This window comes from Magallana gigas, chromosome 5 (assembly GCF_963853765.1).
Source record: "Magallana gigas chromosome 5, xbMagGiga1.1, whole genome shotgun sequence".
NCBI lineage: Eukaryota > Metazoa > Mollusca > Bivalvia > Ostreida > Ostreidae > Magallana > Magallana gigas.
Genome location: NC_088857.1, coordinates 26,879,062 through 26,906,475, shown reverse-complemented (window position 1 = coordinate 26,906,475; position 27,414 = coordinate 26,879,062). Strand labels below are relative to the sequence as shown.

The 27,414-nt window shown below is 33.8% G+C and overlaps 1 protein-coding gene and 1 long non-coding RNA gene across 7 annotated transcripts; one reads left to right on the top strand and one right to left on the bottom strand.

Moving 5' to 3' along the window:
• Nucleotides 1-1,063: 1,063 nt before the first annotated feature.
• On the top strand, nucleotides 1,064-6,158 carry LOC105327669 (uncharacterized). Its single transcript, XR_900079.3, has 2 exons — nucleotides 1,064-1,346; nucleotides 3,615-6,158. It is a non-coding gene; the product is annotated as an uncharacterized lncRNA (long non-coding RNA).
• A 3,262-nt stretch (nucleotides 6,159-9,420) lies between these two features.
• LOC105323175 (transcription factor ces-2) lies at nucleotides 9,421-26,498 on the bottom strand. Of its 6 annotated transcripts, none has more exons than XM_034455015.2 (4): nucleotides 26,325-26,496; nucleotides 25,028-25,261; nucleotides 24,473-24,628; nucleotides 9,421-13,016 (listed from the first exon to the last, which is right to left on the bottom strand). In XM_034455015.2, exons 1-4 carry the CDS (start codon nucleotides 26,416-26,418, stop codon nucleotides 12,697-12,699), a joined length of 804 nt encoding a protein of 267 aa, XP_034310906.2. In that variant the 5' UTR covers nucleotides 26,419-26,496; the 3' UTR covers nucleotides 9,421-12,696. The 6 variants fall into 6 exon arrangements, with proteins under 6 accessions (XP_034310906.2, XP_034310913.2, XP_034310922.2 ...); XM_034455022.2 differs by having other exon boundaries at nucleotides 9,421-13,013; XM_034455031.2 differs by lacking the exon at nucleotides 24,473-24,628 and having other exon boundaries at nucleotides 26,325-26,498.
• Nucleotides 26,499-27,414: the final 916 nt, after the last annotated feature.

Sequence of the window (27,414 nt, the reverse complement as noted above, 5' to 3'; positions counted from 1 at the left end):
ACCCTTTTCTCACATAATTGTGTAAATATTCAGTATGAACATGTATACAATAAAAGGTTTTTTTTTCCTGTTGGCATGCACAAACTCAATTATACAGTATAATTGACAAAAGGTCTTTTGAACATCGCGGAGTGTACAGTTTACACTTCTTTACAACTTCTAAATTGTTGCAATTGATGAACTAAATATATAATGACATGCATAGTCATTATACAGTCCGACATAAACGTTTTATACATTCTTACAATAATTGACATGTCTTTAAATCATTCTCCAGTTTTTTACCAGCATTTATTTTTACACGTCAATGATTTACATTGAGGTCTAAAAATTATCACTATTTAAATTCTGTGAATTTTAAACTATTCATTTAAAGTTTGTATGGATCACTATTTTCTTGGTTCTATTATACTCATCGTTTAGGCATATGTAAGTGTTTCTTAGCTGAAAGTTAGCTTATCAATGAGAACGATTTTCATTCTCAATAATTAACATCTATATTGTATGCATTATGAACAACACCTTTCATTTCTTGGTGTAAACGGTAAATTGATTATGAAAGTCAAATTTAAATAAAAATTGACCGCTGAGTGGATAGTAGATAAATCTTCCCTTATATACACCCCCCCCCCCTTTCCACTGGGATTGGGATTTTTAGTTTTGGTGGTGTATTTTCAGTTGACAATTTTTTGCGGGGTTGGTCTGTATACGTAGTTCAGTTTATTTCACTCAAAATCCTGGAGAAGAACACTGACACTGAGCAATAACGCGTGTACATAGCCTTAATATTCAATATATCAAAATAAAGCATCGTAAAGGTCATCACAAAAATTTTTTAGTTTTAAAATATTGTATTCTCTGCATGGCTTAATTCACTGCCTAGAACTCCATAACTTGAAATTCGTCCCCAATTTTATTACCTCTTACCAGAGACATAAATGTTATTTATGTCTCTGCTCTTACTACCTATAGTATTAAGGTACCGTGATTATACATTAATTATAAAGAATCCTCCCCCCCCCCCCCAACCACACACGCGCGCGTGCACACGCGTGCACGTGCACAATTGTAGCTTTGCATATACGTTTTTCAATCATTCCATCAGGCATCGGTATAACTGGATTGTGTCGATTCAACTTTTGATCCGCCTAGCTCCGCACCGATACCTCGGATGACTCATGTTGACCACGTGTTTTTGCGGTATATTGCACGTTAACGATTACTACCGAACAATCCCGAAAGAGTTTCTGAATCATCGAAATTTTTTTCCTTCAGCCATCTTGAAATTGTAAAGAACCCGGCTTGGTGCGGTAGAAGAAATCCCTGTTATCCTTTATAACAATTCGGTGAGTTAAATTTCATTTCATGCCATTTAAGTGTGATAGGAACTTCTGTTAATTTAAATGAAAAAAGCGGTCGTACTTCTCTGATGATGCTGGTATGATGAAAGGGGTGCGGTGTTTGAGGGATGTGAAGAATGTGTGGATCTGTGAATGTCTGCTGGAAGTGTCGGCTTTGAATTTAACTCCCTTTTGTTCATGGTCTTAATTAAAATGAACCTATGATCGGACATGACCTCGCAGGATTATCTAGGGCCAGCTTATTTAAATATCAATGAAACATGGAACATGATACGCGTGTACGTTTTAATAACCTAGACGGTGAAAGAAATATTGCAACAGGAAGACGTCTTTTATTACTTCAGACAGGGGGTATAAGACATTAAAGATGATCAATAGTAGTAGGCTTATATTGAAGTTGACCTGGTCGAAACTTGATCTCCGTGTGTGTGTGTGTGTGTGTTGGGGGGGGGGGGGGGGGGGGAGGGGGGGGGGGTAGGAAAGGGATTATAATTAACTTAACCTGTAATGATATAACCTCAATACCTGTGTCTGGTCTAATCGTCTCAATAGTATCCATTTAAGAATATCTGTGACATGGATTTAGACAAAGGGACTTTTTCATACAGTAATCCAATAATTAATTTTCTTCATTCAATGCCACTTTTTATTGGATGTAGTAAATTAAACAAGCCCCCTCTGTGGATTGATATTGGACCCTGCTGGGGTTGACTTGTTGAAAATCATCATCCCTTCAAAAGCTTGTTGTCAATAAGATCCTAAAAATAGATCCATGTAAAACCTGTCTGTGGAGAGTCCCTGAACTGGAAATTTAAATATACTTTTTTTGTCCAATGATACATTGCTCTATAGTATACCTGTATATATACACCGACAAAGAGGATTCTTCCTGGTTTACGTAAAAATACACGTCGAGATCTCAGAGATATTTGATTTGTATGTAAGCTGAGTCCACACTCTCACAAACATCCAAAAATCCTTTTGTCTTTCGTCCCGGGTAAGTTTTAAAGATTTTATTCTGTATCTTAGTATCTTCTCTGATCACGACAAAGCTCTATCATGTTGATAGATCATTGCCAGCAACTGATTACAATCCATACTGCAAATGAAATTTAAAAGGGGTCATTGGTGAATATTGAAACTGCCATAAGCCATGAGGTCTGCATTTATTAAAAGAACTGTGAATCAGAAACAATTCACCACCAAGCCTGCAGCTGACTTCTGATATCAGGAACAGATAAGGGGACTATCGGATTTCACAAATTTCTCTCTTAGTGATTTGTGAAGTTTGCGATATAGTCACTAACTTGTTGTGAAATTATTTATTCACACTTGAACTGCTGTGCTTTGATTTACTGTAATAGCAAACACACTGCCACAGATTTTCAAATATTGAAGGGGGGAGAGGGGGGGGGGGGGGGAGGGAGTAACATTAACACATCCCTCTCACCCTTCCCAAGTTCATCATATCTTCACTGTGATTGGTCACAGCTAGCCTAACTAAGACCAATTTCTACTCACAGTAAGCTATGACTAGTGTTGTTTGTGATGCATTCATTGATAAGAATGGCATCTTGTTCTTGAGCCCTATAGTTAGTGTACATTAGTGTTTCAGCAGCTATGATTTTTTATAGTAGGTTGCACAAATGAAAGAAAAAATGATGGAAAACTTGTGTACAGTAATTGTAATTAATGGAAGAATATTTTGGTCTGTTTGTGTCTGAATGTCAATCCCACTTTAACAAGGACGCAAGACTGGAAAGTGGGTTTTTTTAAAACTCAATTGAAATGTCACTGCTGGTGCAGTAATTATAATAAATGTCTGTGTTTCTGTCACCAACATGAATTTATCGAATGACAAAGGGAGAAATACTTGTACCAGTATATTGAAATGAAATTATGAATGAAAGATAAAAGGAGTATTCACACATGGAGTTATCAATGATAAGAAAATCATCAGGAACATTTCCCCAAAAATATACATATAAACAGACATTTCAAATTTTATTTTTAATGAGACCATTAATTAAAAGACATGTCTGAATTGAAGCATGCTGACAGAACAATATGAAAGTTAAAAATCAGAAGAATTCCAAAGATAAGAATTGGCAAACATCCAAGTATTCTATATATATTTCATTAAATAAATTATGGCCAATATATCACTTGCACTGTTTGATGAATTGTTTCTGAAGCTGTATCAAATGTTAAAGTTAATATATCTGAAGTCCTGGCTTGATTTCTCCTCTACAGATCTATTGACACAAGATGGGCTCCTGGGATAGTTACGTGGATGTCTTGAAGGGGGATGGAAGTACAATGCTAAAGTGTGGGATATACGACCAAGAAGGAAACCCCTGGGCTCTCTCCGCGGGAATGAGCGCAACGCAAGCCCAAGTGAAACGACTCGCGTCACATTATGAGGACAGTTCAGATTTTTATATCAATGGGCCTGAATTCGAGAATTCCAAGTTTGCTTTTCTAAAGAAAGTGGATGATGGAGGATTCCCTGTGCTGGTCTTCAAGCGCAAGGATGCGGATAACGAAGAGGACAAGCATTTGTTGGTGGTAATGAACACAATAAAAGCGTGCTTAGTAGGAGTAGCCAAAGGAGGAGAGAAACACAAAAGCGTAGCAATCAACTTAATTAGGCATGTGAACGATGCAATGCGAAAGTATAACTATTGAGAGAGTACCAGCTCTAGCTAGGAATTTTTTTTTCAAAAAAGTGCTACATTATCACTTGAACTTATTATTGTCTTAACAACAAATTACAGCAAGGCCAATCTTTAATTTTTTATGATTCTATGATTTATAGAATGTAAAGCAGTTTATTATTATTATTATTTTTAATGCTATGTTAATCATGATGTATAAGGGTATTATGGAATTTAAGGTGAGAGAGTTGGACATTTTTTACAGGATGTCTGGATGACTCAAAAAGTCAGATGTTGTCAGTTCAAAAAGTGCTCTTCCACCCCCCTTTTTTGGTCCCTAAGTGATAGTGTTATGTATGCAAAGTTTGTGACATATCAGTGTAGTGGAGATTGCATGGATTTCAACAGAAGATAGTAGTGTAAATCACAGTTCATTGTTTTATTTTATATGCATTTAATTTTTTCACTTGAAAAAAAACAAAAAATTATTCTCATTAAATGTAGTATATATGTGATAAGTAAAAAAAAAAGGGCAGTGTATATTGCCCTAGCTATCATTATTTGAGGTTGTATTTATCCATTTTTGTTTGATAATACATATACCAGGGGGAGAAAAGCTTGCACTTACATTCTTTTTTATGTATGTTGTCATATAATTATTTACTTTAGTATATGAAATTTGGGACAGTGCATCAATAATGATTGTGATTAAATATTTTACTTTTAGTTTATTATATTATTATTTTTTTTTTACACACTAATAAAGGTTGTACACTTGTATAAATCCAATATTACAGAAGGGTTGTACTTTTGACAAGTATAGGCAATGTTTTTTTTCTTTAAAGGCATCCATTTCTGCTTGTTGTTTACCTTGCAGTTCTATTTTTATCATTTGGTAGACTGTAGTGTAAGGGTTGCATGTTATGGCAACCATCAATGTCAAAATCCTAGCTGCTCTGTCTGATGGAACAACCACCAAGTGGTGCATTCTTATGCTTGAGGGGGGAGCAAGTATTGCGTTCTCCATCACCGAGAACACATTAAGGATTGAGAGTTAACCCAGCGTCGCATTGTGGGTATTAAACCCAAAAAACCAGGTTGTGTTGGTACTCGGTAATTCACCAGCGATTGGAATTCCACGAGATCCAGGGGCTTTTCATTAAAGTATTAACCTTTGGGCATAGAAATTTTACATTGGAAGCTATGCACTAGCATATATTTTTATTGGTGGTAAAATTGTGTTGTCGTTATTTTTTTTTTTCTCACATTTGATATTATTTTTAACATGAATGGTGCATATTTTCACCAAAGAAAAAAAATATTACTACGTGCAAAATTTTATTCATTAATGTTCTTTCATACATTTAAACATTTTTGTTTGTGATGGGGTTTTTTGCCTTTGTTGGTTGTTAAAGCTTACCTGGGCTAGTTGCCTACGATGACATCTGTTCAAATTATGTCAGTCATTACATTCAAAAGTATGTAGCTATACTAATTGCGATAGTATTTTTTGAGCTTTTATTCTCAATTTATATTTTTTTCCCCCAAGATTATTGAAATCGAAATTTGTCATGGTTGACTTCAAATTATGAGCAGAACTTAAATGAATATCCTTCTGGTGAGCTTTGTGATCATTGGCTTATATTTTTGAATTACTATAGATCTGAAGAGAGTTATCAGAGAGAAAGTGATAAATTTTTTGTTTGTTAAAGCTAATTTTTTTCTCTATGTTTATCCATTGTAATATTTTTTGCGCACATTTGGGCATCATGTGGAAGATATGCCAATTTGCATAATTATAGTATATTTTTATTTAGCTATTATTATTTTATTTGATCTGAAACATATGCTGTTGTTCCCTTTACTTGCTTTTACATTTTACTTCTGAGAGTGAAGTCTTTTTGTGTAATCTCTTTTTTTTTTTTTTTTAGCATGCACTGTATTAGGCCATGACATTTAGCTTGGAATTCTCTCTTATTTAGTATTCTGCTAAGATACCTGTGTATGAAGAATAATTTTGGACTTAAACACTAACTGTTATAAAGTTCTTCAAAACTGTGTAACTGCTTCTTTGTGATTTTGTAAATACAAACAGCATACTTTTATGTTAGCAAAAAAGAAATTAAATGCTTATAGTGCCTTTTTTTGTTTTAATTGAGAAATTACACTCTGACATATTAGTATATTTACATTTGTGAATATGAACCTAAAGAATAGCGAAAACGTTCAATTCTGTGTGAACTGTTTAATGACGTCACAATAATTTTTGCACACACATCACTTCATGGTTAAATTATTGTATACATTAAAAACACGGTTATTTTAATAATTCTAAATGGTTTCCATTTTTTCAAATATAAATATAAGTAATAAACAACAATGTTAAAAAGTTCATACCCAAAGTTACTGAGAAACTCAGTACAGGTAGATTTGATCCCATGCCAACCAAGTTCAAATCCCGGTGAACTATTTTACTTGCTGTTTATTTCAAGTAATCAAGCTATGAACAAGCACCCCTTGGCTTTATAAACTTAGATCTGATCAAATTGGACCTATGGACAAGAAGTGTTTTGATTTATTGACCTGGTCTTGTTATTGTGCAGAATTATTATATTTTAAGGTGGCACACAACAAATAAACATCCACATGAACTTGGTACATGCATATTAAGCAAATGAATCGGTAGATAAAGGGTTTCTACAGTGAACTCGTCTATAAACAAGTAGATTGGATCTGTTCGCTTGACTGCATGAATACAGTACATGTACTACCAAACAGTGCACATAAAATATTAGTTTTGATTAATGACTTGGCTTTGAATGAAACTCAGTCTCTGTAACTCATTGAACCGACCGTGAATAATAGGCTGTCAGCCGCCCGTGAACGAGTTCATCCAGGCTTGAACAAGCAGATATTTGGCTAAAATACAGCCTTTCATTTGAACAAGCAATTCTTAGCCTCGTGATCTTACACTGGCATTAAAAGGGGCTTTTTAATGGAAAATAAACCTCTAAATTAGCATACTGGTATTTATTGATATAGTAATGTACGTGGCTTTATTAGAAACCATACACCCAAAAGCAAGCAGTTCTTGGTTTTAACTTGGTCTTTAACTTGGCATTGAACATCAGTAAAACATGATTATTGTGAAGTTACAAATGTTTTATCTTAAATCTGAACTCAGTTTATGATAAGGGTAATGAGAATGGCTCTCTGTAAGCATTAATTCTTATAACCATGTTTCCATCGACTAATTAACTATTAACTATTTTCTATTGAATGGATGCAAGATTATATAACTGAATATACATGTAGTTTGTGGAATCCAAAGAAATACCAGCATAGTTAGACTTCAAAAAATATCTGATGCAGAATTTTCAGACCAAAGGTCACAACAAATATCTGCCCGAAAAAAGTGGAACAAACTTGTATAACGAAAATGGAAAGTTCTCCGAGACAACATTGAAACTATTACTGTAACAGTTAAATTCAGTTATGGCGAAGTTCTGGGGACAAATGGATTTACATGTACTTTATTATATGCATAATTCGTTATATCCGTATAACGAATTCGCAATTATAACTCCATGGCGAATTCACTATATACATGTTTACTTTCACTTGACTATAATAATTGTAATTAAATTGTAAATTAAAGAATTTATAAGAAAATAAATTATTCAAATTATGTTAAATGGTAGTGCAAATTTTTTAAACTGAGAAAGGACTATGTGCGGTATGGTCTAATATCTGCCCCCAATTTTAACCAATTTTTAAATAGCGTCGTATAAAAATCAAATCTTCATAAATCATTGTACAGTGGACGCCTATCAGTTTAATCTTGATTTTAACCACCATTGCTCATTGGCTATTTATCTATGACGTCAACTTTATGACCAGATTCTCGCAAATTTGCAAACGGATGAAAATATTCTTATTTTTGCTTTATATTTTGCATTCGAAGTATAGAGCGCAGGTCTGCTCAAGTAAGATTTTAACATATGTTTTTCTTCAGATAATTATACACATTATACTGAAAAATGGTACTTGAGCAAGCCTGCGCTCAATGTTTCCCAGTCGAAAAACCATCGGAAAACACCCATATTTTGCTTCAAAACATCAATTTATCAAAATTAGGCAATCTTCATGACGTCATTTCTACACAATGACGTCACTGTGGTGATAACCTTTTGCACCCTTATTTTTAATATGATTCTAACTATCTTCACCCTTATTTTTAAAGCGCTTTATAAAACTTTAATTTTGGGGGGAAAATTTGCATAAAACCGCACATAGTCCTTTGTTATAAGTGTGTTCAATTTTTTCATTATTTACCTCGATATACACAACATTAATATCAGTTCGCTATATCCATAAATTTGTTACCGGTATATCCGAATTTGTTATAAACATAACATTTTACAAAAATTTGTTAGCAATTTTACCCGGGGCTCCAAATACTTAGCTTTTACTGTAGATCGGGCAAAGAAAATTTTAAGGCATAAATAAAAGAGGCATCTTGCCTCGACTCAAATTTACCCCAGTGCTTGAATTTTGTTTCGAAGCACCCTTGCAATTTAAATGCTCCTCTGTCTGCATTTTTAGAAGAACAGGAAATTAACAGTGATGTAATACCCAGTTGTTGAAATCCCATGCAAGGATGTTGTTACGACTCGCATAGTTCTTTTATGACATTTTATTTCAGGATGTTAATTGGTGTAGGGCAGAGTCACTGGTTGATCCATCCTGATCTGTTTAATTAAGCTCTGGCCGTTGGTGTGTTAAACAACTATCACAGCTTAATTCTCAAATGATTCGGACAATATATACCATGTAGGATCTCTCAGGATTTGTGATGGTACATGATCATGATTTTCTATCCCCGGGCCTTGGTGAGGGAATAGCAAACACATGAGCTGGATGAAAATCATATCCCATCACAAATCATAAGAGATTTTTTTATCACGTTTTAATCCTTGTATTAAAGGCTTTTTAAATGGTTATGCCACTTTGATAGAAATATGTAAAAATCCATTGTGATCGCAGTGTAATATCAAATTTTAATTTCCTTCATGAGTGACATCCATTGCATATTGGCGCAGATGTGATTAATTTTCATATGGGATATCATTAAGCATAAAATTAAACCAATGTTAACCAAAGAAGTAACCAATAGCTATTTCATCAATATCTATACTCCTATAGTCACCAAAAGTTGATCATGGAAAATAACATTGCCAAGCATTTAGAAATGCTTAATGCAGAACTACTGAAAACACGCAACAAATATTCAGTTCATAAATTTATACATATATTTCATAAAATAATAAAATACACAGATTGTAAAATGTTTACAGTCTGAAGTGTGATATTTTCAATATTTCCTCTTTTTTTTTTCACAATACCAGGTTATATTACCTCATGATGTCACTGATTACAGAAAACAAGTAATTTTCTGGGTTTTACACTTGCCTACCTGAATGTGTGTATAAAACTATAATAGTCTAGAAAATATTAACTTCATAGACATAAGAACACATAGGTTGACCTATTTCACACACGTGTAAAATGACCAAAATTATATGATATACCCGTCCCTCATTGGTTTGTTTTTCAGATTTGGAGTAAGCAGATATTAAATTTCTTTACATATCAGCTAATAATTTTTTTTTTTTGTATGCGGAAACTTTACTAACACAATATTTCACAAGACTTGTAAATAAACTTTTCATTAGTTGTAACTCACAAAAATATGTCTTGCTAACAAAATTATGATTGTATTCACACACAAACACAAAAAAAAAAAATTCTCGCATAATGAAAAGTAATCAGTGTAACCAGAAAATAACGCAGTAACAAATATACACAATATTATGGAGAAAAACAAATTGGAATAGTTTTTCCCCAAGGTTTATATATAAAAAAAATCTAAATAGTTCAATAGTAACACTTCACAAAAGGAATAAAATATTACCACTACTGATATATGCCAACCATATATCACTATAATTTTACTGAGTAACTAATTTAAAAAATCTCAAGATTTCTGTTTCTTCAAAAAATTTACTGTAACAGTAATACCCGTTTATAGTTACAAAAAAAAGTCATTTATATCAATCGGTAATCCTGACGAGAATACCATGACATATTTTCGTACATATATATAAATATATACACTAATATCCCTGAGATAAACTTGCTATATATAACTACAAAGACAGAAAACTCTCTTTCTTTCATCACACAAAATCAAGTACACCAGCTTTTTTTTCCATCCAGTTTAAAACAAGCTAACACATGGTCACACAATACAGTTTAACATCATTTTAAAAAATATTTCGTAACTTAAAACATTTGTAAACCTGAGAACAATGCTAGAATAAAAATTTTTAAAATGGAAAAAAAATATTTGTTCCCATATTCATCAAATCACACTGCTCCAGTTAATAGGTTAAGTAAACTGTTTTTAACTTTTTTATTACATTAGATCAGATACTCTGTAAAAAAAAAATACCTTCAAATTTTTTATACAAATTGACGTTAGTTGAAAAATACCACATTTTTATTCGAAAGCAAAGAGAAAGTACTACATATATGTATTAATTAACAAACCAAGGGCCAATATTCTGAATGGTAACATACACAAAAAAGCACCTTCATTTCAAAGTTGAGAGTACCACCTTACAATATAAAAAGAGGCCTTGATGGTCATCTGAGTACCATAGCATTTAGATGGACCTGGTATCAGGGAGTCTCATGTTTGCATTTTAAGCTTCCTTTTGAGGTCTAAACCATAATCCAAGATTCAGTCAAAGAACATGCAACAAAGTTGTAAATATGTTCAGTCTCATGTAATGGTCTTAAATGAACAAAATTTTCATCAATTTGAAACCATTTATTTACACAATTTTGATTCCCATAATTATACAATGTATTTTACAGATATCGGAATAAAACATTGAAGGGAGGGTACACCCCAAGAGTCGGGGGAATCTCAAATTTCATGCCTTACTCCAGGGGTCAAAAATTGAACACTTTAAGGTAGAATGAGACTTGCAGGCCATTAATGGTCAATTTTTATAATATTCAATTTCATTTATAATGCACACAACATACATTCAGTTTATTACTACCAGTATACAATGCACGTCAAGAAATTAAAGTTTTCAAGATGTGGTTAAAAATCTAAAATTGTGAACAGACGACGATGACGGACAAAGACCAATTGCAAAACAAAAAACCCTGATACACTGTAAAAAGTAAAATTGATATGTAATGGTTTTATAATATGTATCAACTTGATGCTGCCCCCAACACGAGATTGAGATCGTTGTAATAAAACATTAGTCTGCTGTTGAAGCTGGGAAAATTACATTCGGGAAAACCATGAACATTCCTACTACCAAAAGAGGGAATTTCTGTTCTTTCAATAAAGGAACCGATACCAAAATTTATTTAGTTCCAGCACTGAAACTGTAAGCACTATCAAAACATACATAAAACACAAAAGAAAAAAAGAAACTTGGTAATTTTCACCATCGTTGTTTTTCCCTCCTTTTTTTAAGACCCTAAAACAAAAAGTAGAACAGATTTCATCGTCAAAGAAACCCAACAAAAACACCGATACTCGGACACAAACACACACACACACACAAAGGTTTTCAGTATAATGTGGTCATTATAAAGAAAAGAAAGGAGAAAGGTTGTAGACCCAAAAGATCAACAAACAAAAATCTAACATGGCAGTAGGCATTATCAATGAGAACAGAAATTTCAAAAATATATTTGTAAAGAGATGAAATAAGGGAATAATCAAGTACAGATACTAGTTTTATCTTCTAGACGACAACATGAGCAAATAAACGAAATATAAACGATCAATGTATTTTTGTAGAGTATTAAATTTTAAACAACAAAAATTTTCACCGGATTATCATTGCACAGTGTATATAACAATATGGTTTTTTTTCCTGTATCTTCTTGAAAATTTGACCTATTTGTCATTTCTATTTCTTGCTGTGGCCTAAGCAGTTACATATTACATGAACAATTCACTATTCCCCAAAACTAGATTTTGAAAGACTGAACTCAGCTACGTTTCTGTATCAAAATTTAACCGGTGCAGTAAGAATGTATACTAATTGGATATACAAGCTTGTACATGTATCAATTTTAATATGTGTACGTTATGTTCTGTGTGGGTATTGGTACATGTAAATTTAAGGGGATAATCAGTTCTATACTTTCTACTATACATGAGTGGCTATAATAAATCAAGTACACTGTATCAATAAATCTTACATCACAAGTCATACTGTAACATCTGAAATATACACAATATAACTCTCTTACAAGAAATCATCATCAATTGTACATAATTTTGATGGAATTCCATATCAATGGAAATTGCATCTCGACTTATTTTTCCACAAAACAGCAAATGCTACATATCTAAAATGAGTTAACAAAACACACTGACACCGGCTTTGAAAAAAAAAAAAGTTTTTCAAAGATAATTGTAATTGCAGTATTCTTTTTTTAACAATTGTAATGATATATATATAATATAATAATTCGACTTTTATTGCAATATAAACATATACACTAAGAAGATCAAAAAACGGGTAAATATATAAAACATATAACACCGGCTAAACATGATGGATTTGTCATTAAGATCATGGCCTTGATCTCTTCTGTAGGAGGAGCTGTTTTAATGAGTTGGCCTCCTCCCTTAACGTACCGACCTGGGCTCTGAGAATAGCATTCTCCTTTTCCAGGAAACTGGCCCGGATGGCTATTTCATCTTCTCTGGCTTTTCGAGCATCCCTTGATTTTTTTGCTGCCATGTTATTTCGTTTTCTGCGTTCAAAATACTTGGTGTCTTTCTGCTCGGTTGGAATGGGTTTCTTTTCACTTCTCGGTCGTTTCTGCGTTTGCTGTACAGCGGCCAGCGCACGAGCGAGGGTTGGAGAAGACGCAGAAGCTGCCGCAGCTGCTGAAACCAAAACGAAATATTAGTCATTCTATTGAACAGAAACATAATTATTGACGAGGGTGACCAGAGATTAAAATTGCAGTATTAATTCATTGAGGAAATAAGTATAATGCCTTGGTGACATTCATAAAATCCCAAGGAAACATATGTTGCTTGTTCATGAAATAATTAGCAATAATACAAAATCTCTGAATGTAAATGTCACAGCTACTTGAATGGAATTTAAAGAAAATCCCTTTCTTTGGATTACATATATAGCAATTGCTTCTATTTCATATAATTAGCAATCTAATAATACAGTATTGTGGCTATTAGAGCACAATTTGAACGTATTTCTATGGTCACATTGGTAGACACGCATCACATAATCCCTATTACACTCTCACGCCAATAAATAGCATCAATTATAAAAAGACCATTCTATAATGAACATAGATATTGATAATCATTTCGACTTAATAATAACACCTTGCCATCAGGCAGGCTATAAGCAGATGAGAGGTCTGAATTCAGTGTGAATTAAACCAATCAGTCACAAAGCGCATATTAATTTTAGTCCTACTATTACAGGAAAGGGAGACTAAGTACGAGCATAAAACTACAGCTCTCTGGGAGGAATTACATTTTTTCCCATTACAGTACATGCTGCGTATTATATACTCTGAGCTGTAGTGAACTTTGAGTATGCAGTGTGTGCCCCGTTATAAACCCTCCCTGCTACCAGAGATAGAGGCATATATACTGGTGTATATAAATCAGTATATATATCGCCTATCAAGCCCCTGTCTGATCCCACTATAGATAACTCCACCAGCTGCCTGCTGCTACATTCTTCGATGTTTCACTCCTTAGACCTGCACTTCATCATTTCATTGAACTCTTGACACCTACATGCATTCAAGTCTATCAAACTGTCACTATCTCACAAAACACACCGATTCCTTTACATACAAACGTAGGTATAACTTTTAGAATCATTTACCATTAACAATCCCAGTATGTTTCATTGAGAATACGTCCACAGCAATTTTTCGAGTTGGAAATTGAGGTTGTAAATTGTAATTTACCAGGAATGACAAAAAGTGTTTGGTTTATAAACTTCTGTTACCGGCCAAGATATTTGTATTTTTTCAGTGAAAAGCGTCTGCGGGATCCAAATTTATATAGCAATAATTGTTCGCTGCATGATTTTTTTGTATTTCTTTTCAAATCATAATTATCATATTAAAAGATTTAAGATTTTAAGATTTAAATTTGAGCACAATTTTGAAACATACGATTCCTATTGCATTAAATAATATGAATATTAATTAAGTTACCAGTATGAACATATTCTTTAAAGGATTGAACACTCCTAAGAGTGAATATAAAAAATTTCTTCAATCCCTATATGATGACTCAACATTAGTATGATAATCAATTACAATTTTCAAGTGTGCAATAACCATAATTTAAGAATTGTTTAAAAGTAGAAATTCAGTAAAAAAAAAATCACATGTTGTGTTTTTAGGACATGAAAAATCTGTTACATGGTCTGGTTGCGAATTCGAAGATGTTGAGTCATGATTCTACAGAGTTCGGTGCTTAATTTACTGAAATATGTTCGGAATGACCAGAATTCTCTTAACAGCTACAGCTCCTTCTGTTAGGGGGTGAGAAATATTGTTTGATTACACGCACATAAAAAAAAAAAAGATACGCTATTGCCAGTGAACTGAGTAAATTTTCCCACTTATCGCTAACTGTTGACTATATCAGACTCCTACAAGGTTCCTACATGTATAATACCAGTTGCCCTTACCCCCCAAAATTACTGGACGAATACCTGTACATTCCTTCATTCTGAACAAAAACTTGGCAGCAAAACTAGACACAGTTACAAGAGAAGGATGCAATGGTAATTACATATGAATGAAAATAATTAGTGGGAAGTTGCAGATCCGACAGTACATAGAAGGCCCACGTCAGAAAACAACGCAAAACCCCGTCAATCGCGCAATCAAGGAAATGGGAATTACGACATACAACAAGTCATCTGAGAGTTATTATCACTCAGCAAAAGAAGGTCTCCAAAATAGGGCAATTGTGTCTGGTAAATTAAGATAAAGTCTAAGTTGTGCAACTTCATAATAAAGGAAAACTTAAGAAAACTACAAAACATGTAACATGCAATTCAATAATGGAGACTGGGGTTGGGTTGACAATGATCATGCCAACCACCAGTTCCAAGTCTTATGACTCTTTAAAATACTGAAATCTTAAACTCAAGATTTAAAATCATAAATTTATGTTGAATTTGATCACAAATGATACTCAAGTTAACTGAGCCATTATTTTTAATTTTAGGTCAAATAACATACCAGCAGGTATTTTTTTTTATTATAATATACATGTACCAGTAGTAGGAAATGTAACTTATTTGAAAAATCTGAAAATTAAAAAAAAAATTTAAAAGATATTAATTCACAATTGCTTTAAATAGCCTGATGTTTGTATTGTTTGTCTCAAATTGATTTTTTAGCAACACCCAATGCATGCAAGACACAAGCTAACTGTGAACTACTTGAGCATGTTTTCCCCCGGGGGAAGAGACAGTCACTTTGGACCTGTATGGTAGCCAAGGCATATCTAAAACTAATCTCTCCTAAAAACCGAATTACCGGGGGATTTTGATTTCAATACCCTCCAAATAAAGAATCAATTTCTCCCCAGATGAACGAACACCATGAAAGATGGTGGGTTAAGATTACATCATACAAATATAAGAGAACAACAATGGAATAATGGCCACTGTTAGCACCCTGTAACACTGGGCTGGGCGAGGAGGAATTACGGCCTAACTGTCTTACATAACCTCTGTCTACTGGGTACCACCACCGGGGAATTGCCACACTGTTTGGTATTAGATTCTGTCTGTCTGCATGTCTGGAAGTTAATCACAATCCAGAACCTAATTATTGACAGGAATTTTGTTTGGGTAGCTGTTTATAGAATTCAATCACCTCCATGCTGATTTTGTATACAGAATTTGTATACACTGTAAATCACAAAAACTGGATATTTCTTTACAATTTTTTTGTGAGACCCAATTTTGATAGCATAGCAACTCTTTCATTGCTGATACAATGAAGAATAGCATTTTAGGAATCTAAACTCTTAATACTCCCATTTAAGAATACTAATTTCTCATTGGTATTTGATTTTTTAAGGAGACAAATCAAATAAAAAAAAAAAAAATTATAAAAAATTATGCATTAAAAAATTTCAAAGCCATTTACAGTAGCTTCTAAACAATGAATAGATAAAAAAAGCAATGACTTTCTTGACCCAAAACCAAAATTAATATAGCGAACTAGCATGATCACAGATGTACAAATTACCAGCATTACCTAGGCCTTGAAACTGCATGTAGGGATTAAGATAGCTTGGAGTCATGGGTCCCGACTGATAATTGTTTGAGTGTAATCCTGCCGCTTGTCCCATATATCCATGACTCATTGAAGGTCCCCCCACCATGGAGGGCCCTGCGGAGGAACAAGGTCCCTGGGGGATACCCCCTGATGGCATATGATATCCACTACCACTGAGTCCATCCATCATGTAGGAATCACTGAAACCATGAGGGTCCATGCCCAGTTTGCCATACCCGCCTTCCAGATTCATTTTCGGAAGTCGAGATTCAGCGGGTTTGTTCGGATCACAGAAATACTGATTGTAGCTGCTCGGACTGTCACGTCCCAGTTTGCTTCCGTCAAAACATGGATTGTTCCCGTACGATGCCATTCACTGTTACCATCAATAGGCAATGTCCACAGAAAAAAAAATTAAATTCGAAAAAGACTTCCACAATAAAAAAAAAATTGAAATTGTTTCCAAAAATAAAATCACTTTTTTTTTTCTTCACTTATTGCACTGTGGATCCTCAGTACATTAAGGACTAAAACTCAGTGTATTACCAAGTCGGTGTTACAGTAGCTGTCTTTGAAAGTGAGCGAGTGACAGTTAATTCGTCATAATCCTTCTCCCCCAAAAAAGTAAGAAAATAAATCTGTTATGTCAATTCCTGTAAAAATTCCTCTTGTATGGTCAGTCGGAGTTAACAGCCAATAAAGGTGATGTAACAGCTCTAACAGACAACAATACCACGGCCAATATATCTGTTGGATAAGTATTAGAGTGCGATGACATAACAAATCTGTAAACTACTATAATCCACTGTCGGGATATGGACAGTGAAGCAGAGAGAGAAAAAAATTACTAAGTCCTTTTAAAGCCGAAGACTCTCTTCCATAACTGGAGATCACTACTAGTAATACTAATCAGAAGTTCCGAACACATGGTTTAAATGAGCTTGGTAATCACATGATCTAGGCTGAGGTAAAAAAAAAAAAAAATGACCCAGCGGTAGAAGCACCACCACAATACACCCCCAGGGGACACGGGTGCAAGTATCAATCTTGTTTCCAAAATATTCACTGGTCACTTCCTGGGTATACGGCAGTCACTGACTGTTTTGGGCCCGTGAATGTGCCGAACACTCACCTCAGGCAGTCGATACCTGCCCACTTCTGATTACATCAGAGTGACCACTTCACTTCCTGTACATCAGTCGAGGAGATTTGTCGTCACCCTGGGCCATACATCCTGAATGTAGCATCCTCCTTCAGTTCCCCCTGACACTGATCAGGAAATAGTCCCTGTGATGTTCACTCTATTTGACACTCTATCAGTAGTGGGACTTATCTTCACTGTTGACCACTACTGTACTACCACTTGTACTCATTCACTGCATATATACTATCTCTCCCAGTTGTTTACTAGTAGCGGACACAAACACATGTAGTGTATATACATTCCAGGTACCTGTATACCATCTAATACTACACTGATCATACAACTCCTTATCACTATCCTAATCCTTACTTCAAGACACCCAATATACATAAATATACATATTAACTATATCAACCAATACATAATAAGTATATCAACCAATCAACTACAGAAGACTGCAAGAAAACCAAAAGCTAAAGTATCAAGATCTCTGACCAAATACTGCTACAATGCAGTAGGGCTTTGCAATTTATTGACCGCGACAGTACAAGTAAGAGCCATGTTACGACAAAAAATGTGAAGAAATCTTCTTTAATACACAACAGTGTGGGATGGACCGGCTAGTGTACTAATCACCGTTATGAGTTCATTGTAACAGGGTGATTTCAGGGTGACAGTTATGATGTATTATGCACTGCCTCTGGTAACTGTGGGTAAGTTTCAATAGAATTCCGGGTGTGTTACATCATTTACCTGTTCGTACCTGTAAGACACGTGTTGTTACAACTTGTGTTTTGGCTGGTCAATCAGGAAGACAATAATCCCAATAATACCTCTATCCTTGTATATAAATCTAGATCTATATCAGGTCCTGGTGATTAGTGTCATCATTTGTACCTGTTCTACTCAGTACTCGGGCTAACTGAACTTTTAATAGATGGAGCTGACAGTACTGTTTGTGCAATATGGATATTAATGTACCTCATACCATCAATCAATCAAAAATAAATAGCTTATTCCTGCTCATTTTCCCTGCATTTTGTCATAAATTTCAAAAGTAAAATTTTCAAACTCATTTTGCAAAGAATACATATATCAGGTATTTCATTTATTTTTGGTCACTGTTTCGCTTTAAAAATCCACAATAAAGTAAATTTCTTTAAATATCCAAAGTCAAAATTTCTACTAAACACTAATTTGTTAGTTCATGTACCGTACACACCTTCACCTGTTCTTTTTACTATCATGAAGCCATGTACATTTTTTACTCCAGATTTTTGACCCAATACTTGTATTAATTGCTTACAAAAGGAAATAAATTGACCATATGTGACACTGGTTCTCCTAACAAGTAATAACTTCACACACAAATAACAATAAATAATCAGGACCTTGGACAGAGCATGCCTGGCTCCACTGCACGCTCTGTCCACTATCGCCTGTCTTTGATGGGCATTTGATTGCACAGTGTACAGGATTATTGCCCCTACCATAACAGCCATGTAAGAAATGACACCTAAATGTAACGCTTTCCTATTAACACTTTTCCCCCAAAGACAGGTATCGTTGGCCAGCAATACACATTGCTGTGTGGCCTCTATAGGGTGAGCTGACCATGCATCGGACACATAGTTAACCATGCATTGGACACATACCTTGGATTGGACAACTTTGGTTAAAAAAATACAATTAAATGTACATGCGCTCATGTGTTGTTTCGTATATCTCATGAACTTTGTATCATTATTAAGAATCTGACAGTCACATTGTCAAAGAAATAGCAATACAGGCATCGGAAAATGATGTCAAATACGCCATCATTGAAAATTTAGTTACAAAGATTTTACACAAAAGCATTTTTTAAATGTTGTGTATTTGATGGTGAATTAGTGAAAATGCACCCTCTACCTAAAATATTTAGAGAGAAGTGAGTTTTAAAACAAAATTTGATTAAAATATGTCTTAAATATTTGAACAATTAATATCAAGATCATTTTTGCTCCATATGGATCGGACACAAATCAACAGTGCATCGGACAGTTTTCAATGCATGATCTTTTCTAATAATTTACATGTTAGGTGCCCATTCCTTGCAATGTACTTTAAATGTATATTAGAATCAAAATTTAAGAAATAATAGATACTAACATTTTTCTCATATTACTTAGAAGTTGAGTTATATGGATACTGCCTTTTTAATCCAAAGTTCCTGTAGGTGACCCCTCATGATAAATATTCCTTTAAACGGAAGCACTACTCTATATTCCTGACTGTAGATTCAAGGATTTACATTTGAGATTTGAATAGCAATTTAATTAATTCATTTTTTCGAACCTATGTATTTTCACACTAAAACCAAAAAATATCTCTACTGTATATCTGTACTTTGCTTGGTTAATATTGTTTGATCCACAATTTTAAATTGGAATAGTTCAACACTTCATTAATTTGCTTTAAAATTTATTTTCTATGTTTTAAATTAACAATTTTACAAATTTTTCTCCCAATAATTAAGCAAGGAGGAAACCTTTAACTTTTACTTTAAGTTTTATTTGTAAATATTCAGACTATAATTGATGCCTGATCAAAGAGTGTCCGATGATGGTGAAATCACCTTACATAGTATCTGTACTGTCATGACAGGAGAATGGAAGAGCAGATCATTCTTTAACACTTTTAAAGGAAATTTTTCTCTCATATCAACTAAATAAAAATATAATATGAAGGGGTAGATAGGTTAATTACTACTGTACAGTAATAAATTTTCATAAATTTCATCTTCAACTTTGTTCAAATATTACCGTAAATCCTTCAATTTCTTAGTTTGATATGCCGGTAATCTTTTTATTTTCTATGTCATTATGACAAAAAAATTAGGCCATGAGTAATTAAGTATGTACTGTGATGTTTTTAAATCATTAAGCAATACTTCATATACAAATCCATTTTATCAAGCTCTTCCTTTGCCAAACGATAATCAAATCATTTGTTATAAAAATATTGACCACCAGAAACTTATCACAGTCATTCCAGTAGCTCACTGGATTGCGATGGCAGATAAAACATGTTGCTTTCAATATATTCTTGAACAGATCTATATTTACATCTACCAAATATTTCTTACAGAAACTTATACTTAATTCATAGCTCTATAGAAACAGCCAGACTGAAATCTACACGCCCCGTTTATCGATGGGTCAAAACCTAAAGTGACCTAACAAAAAAACAGGGACTGCACGAAAAATCATGATGGTGTATGTCAAACTCAAATTCCCATAGGAGACGATTTATTGCTTTTAGCTAACATACTGATGTACATTAACAGTAATTTAGTGAAATTAACTTACTTTTTACAATCAATTTAACAAGGGTTATGTTTTTTTTTTTGCTATGTCACCACCTTCATATCCCGCACGAATCACCAAAGAAAGCATTTTATTGTTTAAATGTATAAACTATGACATGGCCAGGACACAGTATTGTAGTTTTCAACAACCATGTCAGAAGATGGAACATACCAGAATTACCTGTACATGTACAATGAACGGAACAATTTTGAGGCTTTCTACGCCCACTTTTTAAAACAAAAGTTTTATCAAATTGAGAAGTAAATAGATGATCAGAAATTGAGTTTTCTTGATTTGAACAGTTGTTTCATTAAATTCAGTTGAATATAAATGCACAACTTAACCTTTTAAATAAGACAGTCCTTGCTAAATGCTTGAAAAAGTTTATAATAAGTGCTTTTTAATACTGAGCAAGAATCATTAAGGACAATCAAATGCAAATAGATAAATTAAACTGGAAAAGTTTAATGTTGGCAACCACAAAAAGCGACTTATGAAAAAAATTAAGTTGTGTAACAGACATTTTTATTGGACCGTAACATTGACGTGAACATATATACAGAAGTTCATTGTTAACTAGGACAGATAGGGTAATAATACTGCACCCTGCCCTCCCCGTGAACTATGTACCCATACAGGGGTGAAATAGTTAATTGAAGCTTTTCCCAAATATCAATCATATTATGAGAATTCATATATGTTTTACCTTGATCTAGGGGTGAGTGAAAAGTCAGCCTATCCCATTCTGTCATACTTAAGGGGAAAAAACTTATGGGTACCTCTTCTCCTTTTGCACTAGATAGGATATTGTAACACTGGTAATAGAAATTCACCAACCAATTGTAATTTATTAAAGCAATAAAATATGGCCAAAATGGTGCATGTTCTGTACAGCATAATGATGCAAACAAGTTTCCTTTCAATGTGATTACAGCATTCCCTGCTATCTTAAAAGCTTCAAAATGCAGACTAAATGCAAAATAAATGTTAACAATAATGTTCATTTTATCATTTTTCTTTTTAATTCTTAGAAATTTCCCTTTTTATTTCTAAACTACTATCCCCCTCTTTTATTCATATGTTCATCGGAATAAATGATTTTTGTGATTCACTGATTTTGTTTTGTATTTGAGTTTATAAAAATTAATGATACTCCTATTTAACTTTTTCATCTCCAATGATATTTGTCTGCTTATTAATTTCTTCATCTATATAGAGGGGGGTAAGGAAATCAAGTTGATTTTTTTTTATACACCATTATACATTTTATTTTTACCGTTTTTTTTAGTGATCATTGAATATTCTATTAATATTACTCTCACTCTGTCACAAAAGCTTGTAAAAAATAAAAGAATACAAGATTCATCTGGATTCAAATGCAAGGCCTCAAGTATGTCATGCCAGCACTCTATCCACTGTCAAATGAGCCACTGCAATGTATCATTCTCCTCCTCTAGTTCAAAATTCTTCCCCAGACTCAACTGATATAGAGAAAAATATGCTTCTAAAGCTGAGAAAATTGCAGAGGGGGCTTTTAGTACCTTTGGACCTAAATGTTTCATACTTAGAAAAAAAATTATGACTTAACCAGGACTTTTGGTTTGTAAACCCTTGTCTTTAATACCCTGACTCAACTCTGAGATCTGAGTTTGGTTAACCTCATACCCCTGTAGGCCTCTACCCATGCAGTGACGATCACCATTTTTTACCACAACTGACCTCAGAGCAACCTCAGGATTATCTCTACCATCATCACGTTCAAGACTTCACTTCCCCATATTACATCACCAAATTACAAATGGTGGTTATTTATTACCTGGCATATGTATTCATTTCACATTTATAGTAATCCAGACATTCATGACATACATGTATGTAGCTTTATTTCTTCACAAGTCATTAAAGATTTTGTAGCTACAAATCACATTACATGTTTATGCAAATTAATTTACCGATTCATTTTTTTTTTAAAATTCAAAGTCGCATCAAAGCCTTGTGACTTGGCATGTTAATTCAGTCCTTGGTTGTCATTATGGCCATATTTTCATTAAAGCACACAAAATTACTCTAAGCACAAAAAATAATTCTAGAGTCAATCTAGACCAGCATCAATTATGAATATTATCTTAATACTAAATGATTGTTTAATTTAATTCTTGTTAATGAGCTATGAGTACCATAATCAAACTGAACAATATTGTGCATGAGCTGTTGCACAATGTATTTTTTTCTGAATCTCATGATTTGCAAAATTGCCAATAATTCTCAATGTCAAAACTCATGTGAAATAAATTCTTTCCATCAGTAACAAAATGTTCAAAGGGTGAAGATAATATAGACTCTGCTATTAATACTGGTAATATTGTATCAAACCATTGTGCATGATGCAAGATTTAAGTCTTCCAGTTCACAAATTATATTTCCGAGTCATGCTCTTTTATGTTAATTGGTAATTTTTGTTGGTTTTGCATTTATACCATGGTTATTTGATATCTTAAATACTTTTTATCAAGATCAAAGTCATATAAAATTGCATCAACATAATTCAAAATATTCTCCTGTTGGCATACTACAATTCTTTGATCAGTGAAAAAAAGGAAAGAATGAAATTAGATATGCTGTAACATCTTACAGTATTACAGACAGTTACATCAGCCGGTTTATATTAATCGACTATTTAAATGTTAAACTCAATTTATCTTAATTTCTAATCCCCTGAAAAAAAAATAATAAATAGAAAACCACTTAAAATCCACTATAACGGACAACAACTGATGGGTTTTCATCAAAGACAACCTGTTTTTATGAACCTATCAGTGAAAGGGTATCTGCAAAGGACATAAAAGCCCCTGCTTCATTAAACTATCTGATGCATTGTAAAGTTACCTGAAATCATTTAAATAACATCCATATTTCTAACTCCTCTTTCTGTAAATTCACCCAAGTAGTTTGATATTTTGACTTGAAAGATACAACTTTTACTTATAAAGCTCCCAGAGTTACACAATGAATTCATAATTATTAGGTAAATTCAAGGCAGTTTGCATCCTCGTAATACAGATTATTTCACTATACTTCATAACCAATCTATGCTCTGGGTAAGGGATACAACTCTATTGGATTATGTTCTGTTGTTTTACAAAAAGCTTTCGCAGCTCTGAAAATACGTAAGTCGACAAAAAAAAACTAGATAAAATAACGATGTTAGTTAAATATTTCTCTCTCACCCTCCACCAACCTTAATACTCAAGGAGGAATGGGACATTAATTTTAAGACATATAGTCTTTTGAAATTTAACCCTAACTTTATATTGTATATTTTCTGCATACTTTTTGTCTTACAGCATAGCTCAGCTGGTTGTAGCAGCATCAACCAAAGACCTGATATCTATATGTTTGAGGCTAAATAATTTTTTTTTTATCTTTAAAAGAATCCTAGAATCCATATTAAACCTTTTGAAAGGGCAGTTATATTTTTGGAGTGTGATTTACTTTCATGCAGTGCAAAATGTCCCTTTCCTCCTGAAACTCTACAAGTACCCAACATATACCTACCATGTCCATATATAGCTGCACTGTGTTCGTATAGCGAGGCCTCATATGAGTTTGTCATGGCCACTCGAGCCTGAGAGACACTCTTTTCTGGTCTCCTCATTGGCACTGGTTTGGCCAGTTGCTGCTGAGAAGAAGGGGTACCTTCACCGGGGCTCCCTGAAGGGGCAAGAAGTAAGACAATCATTCACTGGCCGGCTGAATCAATGTCAAGGAATGTGAAATTTTTTTTGGTACAATCTGGGACCATGTTGACAGGAAATTAAAAAAATTAAATATATATAGTTATAATTTTTTTTAAAATTAAATTTGGGCCAAAGAAGAGCTTTTACTTGTTAAGACTGAGAGAAGATGTGTTTTGGGGTTTTTTTTAATTACGCATTTCACATTCCTGAAACAAGTGCCTTATAGTATGATTATCATTCACTTCAAATTGTGTGTTACAAAAAGTGACATGCAAAGAACTGAACAAGTTGTGATTTTAAGTATAAACAAAATCATTATCCCAAAATGTTTTTTTTTGCAAATCCTTTCACCCCATCATTCCATTCCATTTACCTGGGGGAGTAGGAGGAAGACCTTTTTCAGGTTTGAGAGCATAGTTCATGGTTGACTGGCTATGGGGGTCGAACAGACCGGCAGCAGCTGTCGTGGCCACAGAGTTTCCCGCCATGTTGGCAGCAGCCCTACTCTGGTTGGACATGGCCTGCATCGTTTGTGCTGCCATTTCCTCCACTGAGGTGTAGTGTTCCTGATAAAACCCTAGTCCATGATGTTTATCCCTGGATTCTTCTAATGAATACAGGAAAATATATACTGAATGGGATCCTAGTCTAATATGTTATTCAATTTTTTTATTCATAGTGTTATGTGTAATATATATATTAACCAATGTATTGTACACAGGTTTTACACATATAAAGCAAGGAATACAATGTTGATATGTATCTGCAGGGTTCAAACAATACTCACTCAAAAGAATGAATTAGTCCCTGGATTTCTTATTTAAAATCCCATCCCCTCCCCATTTTTGGACATCTGATCATTTTTCATATTTTAAATTCTTAATTTATTATTATCATAAAAAATGATGGAAAAAAGAACCTAGGACAATGGGAAGTTTGAATTATGCTTCGTATTTCCAAAAATCACCATAATACTAATAAAACATAATTTTTACAAGATGATTTATTCAAATAATTTTTAAAAAACTTAATTATCATATAAATTCTAAATTGCATGGTTTTGTGAATTTTTTTTATAATAAATCATTTTGTGGTCGATATTCAAATAAATCCAAAATCAAGCATATACCTATCAACAAATTTGAAACAGATAAATAAGCCTTTTCCTGACGGACAGTATATTGTGATACCTTGTTTATCAGAGACCAAAAGGATGAGTACACTTACATGTGAATAAATTTTGAATAAACAAAACATGTAAAATTAGAAATTGCCTACATTTTAAATACATCAATACGGTTTTAGAACCTGTTGCAAGTGAGATCAATTATATTTTCTTCTCAAAGTTTGTGCGCGTATGATTTACAAATGTATACTTGTCTATGTACATACTATACATGTAGACAAAGAATAAGCCATTAAGACGTTAAAACGCGAAATTCTAAACGCGCACCTTGCACACATGGTGTAGTTCTTAAAAATGAGTGGAAATTAATTGGCCTCGAAACGTTCTACTAAACAAATTATTGTGTATCTATTGCGTAAAGTTGCATTATATAATGGTCAGTAACTAATGTTTACTGTCCATGATCCAATATGGCCGCCGGACTGGTCAAGCCAAGGACAGCGTGTAGAAAACACGGGAATTTTCTGCGAATGAACTGTCTTACCGAAACTTTGAGCTACCGCTCGTTCGTGGAACATCTGTGCAATAATACTGCTGTCCACCCCCGGTGGAAAGTCGCAAAATCCCCCATCGGCCATACCAGAAAACGTCGAAAAAGTTGACCAATAATCTCATAAACCTAAAATAGCTGACCAGTTACGTCATAGTAAACAGTTAGAAGTGCGCAATAGGGCGATTCCATTTTTCAGAAAGCCTAAGTACAGCATGTAGAGAATAAGAGTGAATGTAAGAATATGTGCTAAATGTACCGTTTCACACTTATCATTTGAACATTGAAATATTTCAATTACTTTAATATCTTAAAATATTTATTACGATGCCAACCACCTTGCTGATTATTAGCGAATAACATGGATAATGGACGCCCCCGTTACGCTGAATGCGTTCACAGTTATACTGACCAGTCACGTGACTACGTGCAAGAATGCGACTTTTGTTACTTTTGACTAAAAAAAGTATGCATTGTGGTTGAACAATATTTAAGATGCTATACATGAAATTTAAGAAACATTTGGATCATAATATTTTTGACTGATTTGACGAGCCATAGGCCTCGGAACCGGGGGGTGGGGGGGGCTTGCCCCCCCCCCCCCACTTTTTTTGCAAAGTTAGACCTAACCATTAGGCACATAGCAGAATAGAGGGTTCGGCTCCCCCACTTTTTTTTCGCAGAACTAATTGTTCCTTAATGTACCTTTGAAACATTGAGAAGTTGGAGTCATAGGCATACTAGCCCCCCCCCCCCCCCCCCCCCCCGGATTAGGAATTTCGTGATTTTTGAAGAGAAAAAATTTGGTAGTTGAGATTTCATTTTTTATTGGAGCGATAGGTATAAATTCCCATGAATTTGGAGAGAAAAAATATCTTATGAAAAATTGCAATTTATACGGGTGTCTAATCAAAAATATATTGTTTTCTAACAACGTTGCAAAGGTAGATACTTTGACAACTTTATCTGTTAGTCTATCTAATCCGAATAGGAATTTTACAATTTTTATTTTTAAAATATTAAAGATTTGCACAATATTAACAGTTAGACACAATGATGTGATGTTCTCTCATCGAAATTGAAA

Coding starts and splice junctions, on each gene's coding strand:
- LOC105323175 (XM_034455015.2), bottom strand. CDS start 26,418: ATGGCCGATGGGGGATTTTGCGACTTTCCACCGGGGGTGGACAGCAGT. Junction 25,262..26,324: donor AGCGGTAGCTCAAAGTTTCG/GTAAGACAGTTC, acceptor TGTATTCATTAG/AAGAATCCAGGGATAAACAT. Junction 13,017..24,472: donor TGCAGCTATATATGGACATG/GTAGGTATATGT, acceptor TTTTGGTTTCAG/CAGCTGCGGCAGCTTCTGCG.